This window comes from Cucurbita maxima, unplaced genomic scaffold, assembly GCF_002738345.1.
Source record: "Cucurbita maxima cultivar Rimu unplaced genomic scaffold, Cmax_1.0 Cma_Scf00025, whole genome shotgun sequence".
Taxonomy (NCBI): domain Eukaryota; kingdom Viridiplantae; phylum Streptophyta; class Magnoliopsida; order Cucurbitales; family Cucurbitaceae; genus Cucurbita; species Cucurbita maxima.
This window is the reverse complement of record NW_019272041.1, coordinates 612,071-620,072: the sequence shown is the minus strand read 5'-3', so window position 1 is coordinate 620,072 and position 8,002 is coordinate 612,071. Positions and strand designations below refer to the sequence as shown.

General features: G+C 35.1%; 1 protein-coding gene across 3 annotated transcripts in view; it reads left to right on the top strand.

The window, feature by feature from the left end:
- Window positions 1–2,892: 2,892 nt before the first annotated feature.
- Window positions 2,893–8,002, top strand: part of LOC111498331 (lon protease homolog 2, peroxisomal-like) — a 13,360-nt gene continuing 8,250 nt past the window's right edge. Inside the window, exons 1-5 of one of the 3 annotated variants that reach the window (XM_023149513.1) lie at window positions 2,893–3,148; window positions 3,651–3,763; window positions 3,927–4,035; window positions 4,267–4,432; window positions 5,396–5,487. In XM_023149513.1, the coding sequence (XP_023005281.1) occupies window positions 3,042–3,148; window positions 3,651–3,763; window positions 3,927–4,035; window positions 4,267–4,432; window positions 5,396–5,487 (587 nt within the window). In that variant the 5' untranslated portion in view covers window positions 2,893–3,041. Of the gene's footprint in view, window positions 3,149–3,650; window positions 3,764–3,926; window positions 4,036–4,266; window positions 4,437–5,395; window positions 5,488–8,002 lie in introns of those variants that run through there. The other 2 variants (XM_023149512.1, XM_023149514.1) reach the window with 2 other exon arrangements.

Here is an 8,002-nt window from a genome sequence, read left to right as displayed (position 1 = left end):
ATAAGAACGACCTCGCTGGTTGGTAAAGGAAGCAGGGTGACTTTCATGGGTGCGACCACGGTTAGTGGCTATGAATGCTGTAGGAGTGGAGTCAGAGAACTCAAGGGAGCGCTGGAACAACTCAAAACTTTCAGTTTTAGAGACTAGATCTGCAAAACAGGGGATAGGGGTGAGAGCCATCTGAGCAGTAGAAAAAGCTGAAAATTCGGTGCCGAGTCCACGAAGAAACCAATGCACTTTATCAATGTCCTCGACGGGTCTGCCAATGGCATGAAGTTGGTCACAAATTTTTTGAAGGCACGGGCATACTCAGCAACAGGTTTTGTGCCACGTTTCATCAACTGCAAGTCATCCTTGAGTCTCAGTTCACGAGCTTTTGACTGATGGCTGAACGTAGTTTCCAACGCAAGCCAAACATCATGTGCAGTAGAGAGACCAACGACAACAGCCATGGCTTCCTCAGTGAGAGAGGAGAGTAGGAGACAGAGAAGTCGTTGATCGGCTGCTCTCCATGTCAAATATTTGGGGTTGAATGTTGAGAAGGTTTCTGGTTCAAAGCGAGGTGGTGGAACCATAGTTCCATCGACATAGCCCAACATGTCTTGACTTTCAAGGAGAGGAAGAAGTTGGCTTTTCCAAAGAAGATAATTGGAGGAAGAAAGTTTGATGGTGATCATATGGATTAGAGTATTGAAAGGAAGAAGATGATAACAAGATTCGGAAGCCATAGAGAAGAAAGGATCAGGGTTGTTAAACCAAAAGGGCTCTGATACCATGTGAATGTTTGATTAATCCATCACACCCAAATGGTGGTGAGAGTTCTCTTATTTATAATCATTTACAGAATACAGAAATAAGGTAAATTACAAATAATAAGGAAATAGCGATAAAAGGAAAGAATAATAAATGAATACAATATATTTGCATTTAGTAAAATGGCAAATATGGTAACCCGTAATGTAAGGCAAATATCTAGATATTTGCCTTATAATGAATGGTCAACTATCCTTAACAGTTATAATATGTGAATTGTATGATAACACTTACAATACGATGTGTTTATTGATATGTTTGAGATAGGATACGAGAAGGATGCACTAAACGTAATGTAATGATAGAAGTAAGATATGTTTATGAAACGTTAAGGTTAGGTTACGTATCAAAGTGCTTTGGATATGAGAGATTGATACAAATGATATGGTCACAATCGATTTAATAAAAGAATATTGTTAGGTTATGAGTAGAAAGAGATAAGATTATGATAGATTGATAGAACGATAACGTTAATATACGTTCTTGTAACAATATGACTAAAGTACGTTCATGTAATGATAGACTGTGATAGATATAAGAATGTTAAGGCTATGATAAGTCAGGGAACGATATGACCTCGAAATGTTTACAATATGATATGATTATAATACGACATATGAATGGCGTGTATATATGTATGTGTGTGTTTGTGTTGTGGTATGATATGAAACAGGCTATGGTATGAGATATGTGATAAATTGACATGTTCATGATATGATATATTATGATGTCATATGTCATGGTATGATATGTATATGATGAAAATTGTCATGTCTTGAAGCATGAAATGTTATTGATATGATATATTTATGTAATTTGAATGATATGATATGATTGACATGCAAAACGACGAACTAGCATGAAGTACAACCCCGACATATGCATGAAAGATATGATAAACGATATGTGAAATAATATAAAAAACGATATGATATGTACTAAGAATGTTTGATTAATTCACCACACCTAAATGGTAAGAAAGTTATGTTATTTATAATCAAATAAATTACATGGATATGAAAATAGTAATAAATAGAAATAACAATAAATTGAAAGATACTTATGGTATACTAGATATTTGCCTTATAATAAAATACCAAATATGATATATACTGTAGACTATAATTTATTACTAAATATCCTTAACATGTACAGAACGCTAGTGGGTTGTATTAAATGATAATGAAAATGAAAAAAATGTTGGGACCTCATGCCTTATTGTGTTCTCATGCATTGGGAGATACCCCTTACCCTTTACGATAATACAAACGCGTACATTACGAGGCAGGAAAACGATCATTATGGTTATCATAATGCTACGATGTCTAAGAAGGAGAGTGATAATTATGTTTATCATAATGCTGCAATGGTCAGATAGAAGAACAATCATTATGTTTACCTAATATTGTCGTGACGGTTACTAGTTCTAACGGGTGTCCCACCTAAGAAGGAGCTTCCGGAGTATGCTCGCCCAACAAGGAAAGTGGCCTGGCGGTGTGCAAACTGACTGGTGAGTTCATACTCACATGTATGAGCTATGTGTAGAGTATATACACATCCAAGTTACCTGTTACGATAACACGTAGCAAAATAGATTGAAAGGATAGGTCCTGTCATTGCATTTAACCACAATAGTGGGCTACAAATACTCAAGCTATGTGCATGTTAGGTTAAGACAAGACAGTTCTATACGGCTGACGACAACATCTCGACCATTGTACATGTATAGGATAATTGTATTTATTTTCTTAGATTTAAGCTAGGATATGATGTTTTTAATTTAAACGTTTGGTACTTTTTGTAAACTTTTTGGTAATTTAACAACAAATAATTTTGAGATTGTTTTAGTCGAAAAGTTGAGGCGACGTTGAATTGAATGAATATCCAAAATTTAATCCGAACTCCACAACACAACCGCCTTATCCAAAATGATTGTTTTCTTTTTCTGGGGTCCATGACAGAAATTTCTAAAAATAACGAGGCGATAAAGCAATTATATAAATCCCAAGGGACTTTTTTGAAAATCTGGCTCTTTAAATACTCGAGGAAGGGGGCTGAAAGAGAGAAGAAAAGCGAAAACTGAATGTTTTTGTTGATCCAAAGTCACGACGGGGTCGTTTTGATCTGTTGAAGCCCACTCTCATCTCGCCACTACCACAGACGTCTCTCTCTCTCTCTCTCTACACCACTTTGATTCTGTAAACTCCATTTCTCTCTCTTCTGCTACCATGGTGGAACCGGTGGAGCTACCGAGTCGACTCGGAATTCTTCCGTTCAGGAATAAGGTTCTTTTGCCCGGCGCCATCATTCGGATTCGATGCACTTCGTCCAGCAGGTACACCTCAAGAATGCTACTGATTACAGCTCTGTTTTCTTTCTCTGTCTTTTCCATGGATAATTTTACTTTAATGCAAAATCATGATGTGTTTTCCCGACCTTCAAATAAATTCTGATTCACTTCATTTTGGTCTCTGCGATTTTGACCTTTTCTTTTATTCGGTAATTTGGTGGCTCGCTCTTTGGATCATCACTTTCTCGCCGTATCGTGATGTTCGCATTTTTTTTTTATGTGAAATACCGTAATTTGATTTTTTGGTTGTTTTTTTGGGCGATTGAGGAAGGTCATTTTTTCTAAAAAGTTTCGATGATCACTTTTCAGTTCAACTTGTATGGAACTGAGTTATAACTTCTTGGATTCCTGAATTAATCTCTTTATTGGGAAAATCTGATATTCGATACTACTTGCTTGGTAAATTTGTTTTTGCTTTATGAGATTGTGCACAGTTTATGGACGTTGACGAAAGGTTGACGAGAAAAGTGTTTTACTATGAACGCAGTGTTAAACTGGTGGAGCAAGAGTTGTGGCAGCGAGAAGAGAAGGGGTTGATTGGTATTCTTCCAGTGCGAGATGATGCAGACGCATCTGCAATAGGGCCTGCGTTATCTCAAGGTAGTTGATTTGCTGCGTTTTTCATAACCCATCAAGTGTTAAGTGGCTGCATTTTGATTAGAAATTACATTGTATTGTTCCGCGATGGATGTGTTCGTACTATTTCATCATGGAATGCCGAAGGAAAGATCATTAAACTCTTTCAAACAAACATAATGGTTAGGTGTGGGAAGCGATCCTGGAGATCGTAGCTCAAGGGCTCAATCTGGATCCTCTGACTCACAAAGAGTAGATGGGAAAAATCATCAGGAAGTAATTCAATGGCATTCAAGGTATAGTATCTATTTGTATCTAGTCATTTCATCATCTAGTTGTTACTATTTAATCAACCCCATAAGATAGCAGAAGCACCTGTAAGTTTTTCCCTTTTCTCCCCCATTGAATTCAATGTCTTTCTCCATATAGCTCAATATACAAGTTTATCAATGTTGTTTATATAATTTTACAAAATTCAAGATGCGGTAGTAGTTGAGATGCTGGTTCTCTAAAATTATTTTCATCAGGGGTGTTGCTGCTCGTGCCTTGCAGCTGTCTAGAGGAGTAGAGAAACCAAGTGGAAAAGTGACATATACGGTTGTGCTAGAAGGTTTATGTAGATTTTCTGTCCAGGAACTTAGCACCAGAGGAACATATTATACTGCAAAAATATCACCCTCAGAAATGACAAAGGCAGGTTGGTGGTCAAATGCATTTTTGTATTCTGTTAGTGGGTTTGATTATGATTTTTTGGACCATTTTCATTGGTATGGAAATTTTGTAATTTTTCCCTCCATTCAGTTTCTGCAACAATTTATTCGTATTGGAAGTTAAAAGCACTCCGGGCTGACGCTAAGTTCTCCATGAAGGAACTGACTAAACAAGGAAGAAGCCTAGATAAAATTACATTCTAACTAGGATAGTTTGTTTAAACACAAAGAACAGTGTTGTGGATCTTTCTTGCGTTGAAAAGGGCTCTTCATTAGAAGCAACCTTGAACACGTCATTCTGGAAGTGATAAACAAGGAACAACAATAATTTACTGTACACATGCACCTATATTCTAACTGACAAACAAGGAAAGTTATTCATTAGCTGGTAAATGAACTACATTAACACTGCAGATATTTAATAGGACTTGTCTTTAATCACCGAAGTGCTTCCCTATTAGATAACCCGTTTTTTACCAGATAGAAGTTGAGAGGCTACATAAGTTTCATTTAATGTAACTTGCTATAAAAAAGTTTATGGTTGATGTCATGATGAATTTAAAAGTTCTAGTATTTAAATTTGGAACTAAGAACTTGGGGTTTGAGAGGGTCAAAATGCAATTTTACTTAGGCGTATGTGTGTGTAAAAAGTTGACTTTTAATTTATGGATTTGAAGGATTTACTGCCTTGAGAATGTAATAAGAACATGATACAGTGTCAGGAGGAGGCATGTAAAGCAAAAATACTTACCCGTTGTGTATTTTGGGTTCTAGTGAACAGTCCCGTGAAGCTTGCTTTCCTGTTTTATCGTATGCTTTTCTTTGAAAGTGGTTTTCCCTATAGATTTTTTTGAGTTTGTTGATTGAACAAATAGGCTTTTTTTTTTTTTTTTTTAACTCATCTGCTGATGTTGTTCGTTGCTTCCTTCTTTCTCATCTTAATTAGAGATGGAGCAAGTGGAGCAAGACCCAGATTTTATTTCATTATCTCGACAATTCAAAGCTACTGCAATGGAGCTTATATCTGTTCTTGAACAGGTACTCAATGGTGATATCTCTTTTGTTTTATTGCATGGTTGTTACCTTTACTTAGGGTGTCAAGAGATAGCATGTGTTTCATGAAAGCAAGATTTTTTCATTTTTTTAATAGGAAGCAATAATTTCATGAAAGCAAGATATGAAATAATTAATTTTGTGGCCTAGTCGTTTGACATGAAGCAAGATTATTGCTAAAGTTCTAGTTGAAAGAATTCAATTGGTTATTCCAAGAACTGTAATCGACAAATAATTTGCATTTGTTAGAGATGATTGAATGATTGGAAGGTGCTTTTTTCTCTAGTAGGGACAATAAAATAATATAGAAGACTGATCCAGGGGCTGTTTTCTTTTTATCTCTTTGGTGAAATGCAATTTGTATTTCCCTCAAAGTTATCAAGGTGTAGTTGTTCCGGCATTCATTGTGGTTATGCATAGAAAAAGAGGAGATTTAATCCTTCGTTGGTGATATTTCTTCTTTAGAGTGTCCTTCTTTCATCAATCTTGACCGACCTTTTTCGCCTTTCAAATTCTATGGACTTAAAAAGGATAAAACAAGCTTTGGAAGATGAAGTTGTCACCTCTAGGACCGAGAAAGAATTTTTAAGCTCACCTATGCAATAGTTGAGACTTTAGAGAATATTATTAATGTCTCAGTTGGGTCGGAAAACACAACTTATGAAGATTTAAGGAAGGCTGAAATTAATGGCCAAGAGTTGCACGTGCAGGAAGCATTCATTGATTTAGAAAATGAGAACTTAATAACTTCAGGGGATATCACATTTAATACTCGAAGTATGCTTGAGTTAGATTCATCTGTCTCTTTGTTGCTGCCCCACTAGAATTAATTCAATCAAATCCTTTCTTCTGCGTTCCAATGGTATTAAATGAGGAAGGTTTCTCATCCAAGACATGAAATGACGTGGATCTATCGTCCCAAGAAATGAAGAAGCATAACTTGAGAAATATTACTCTGCCTTCGAACATTTAGAAAATTCAAGCATCATGGAAGTAAAAGATCGTGATATGAAAACTCTAGCCACTTAGATCTAAGAACCCTCGTGGATATGCAAACCCCTAGATCACAAATGCTGAAACCTCAAAATCAAGATGATTTCATCTCAAATGGTATGGAACTCTTCTGAATTTAATCTAACAATTTTATTGAAGAATAAGACCTTTAGATCTAAGATATCAAAGAACTCCAAAACGATAAGAAATCACCTCAAGAGAAAGTAAGATCTGGATTACCTTGTTGATCAAATATCTCAAGGCAAGAAAAATTTGTCTGAGATCTGAATCACTCCACAAGAAAGATTGATCAGGTCAAGCTTGAATGATTCTAAACATGTAACTTAAACTACATAGAATTGCAAAGAAATGTAATTCTAGACTAAAAGAAAGCACAAATGCTATTTTTACTATATTTTTCAAGTCTACTTTACAAAGACAACATACGTGGCTTTACACAGCCTCAAATTAAACCGTTGATCTTCCATGATGCATTTCAAGAATTCTAACCTTCATAGCTTATGACCATAATTAGTATGTAAACGTAACCTATAAAGTAAATCAAAAGTCTTAAAACAAAAAATACACTCATAAAACACCATAAATCTAAATTTCAATTATCTATTAAGAATTTGTAACCATCTAAGAATAAATGAAGTCCTCCTAGAAGTATCTTGAATCCCTTGTTATGTAAATGAACCTTGATTCTTCTTAATGTGACATTAATCGCAACTTGAATTCGACTTTAATGAGACTTGACTTTGTTTCATGTAACTTGACTTTATCTTGTTGTAATTGGACAACTTCTTCACAACTTCTTGAAGTTCATATGTATGATTTAGATGCTGAGGATTATATTAGATCATTTTATTACAACTTATTCAAAACATTACCCAAGGAAATTCCCTCTGCCTGTATGAATTTTATTGCCTCTGCTTTATCCACTCTTAATGATGATGTAGTTGAAGAATCTTGTTCAACGTTTTGATTGCCGTAAAAAAAACAATGTAATAATCATGAATTTGAACTAAAGGAAACAAATTAGCCGAAGTATATTATAAACATGTGTTTAGCTGGTTCAACATTTTCTAAGGGCATTTCGCAATCTTCTAATGTTCATTCAATTCCCACTTCAGTTCCTTATAATGAACCAGGTAATGAATCTGAGGTTAGTTTGAGCAGAATGTAGTTGGATTCTCCCGTTAATTCTTTGGACAATAACAATGTGGAAAAGAAGTTAAGGAGCCATTTCCGAATCACATCTTAGAATCTCAAATTCCATGAATGTTTTCCTCTTTAATTGAGCTGATTTCACATCTTAGAATCTCAAATTCCTGCATGTTTTCCTCTTTACTTGATCCTAGTGGTTTACAGATGCAAGAAATTCCATTGTAAAATGCCTCAGGAAAATGCTAAGAGGACTCATAAGAAATACTTTTAATGTTTTCCTCTTATCTTATCATTTTTTTTTTTTTTTTTTTTTTTTTTTTTTTTTTTTTTTTGTATT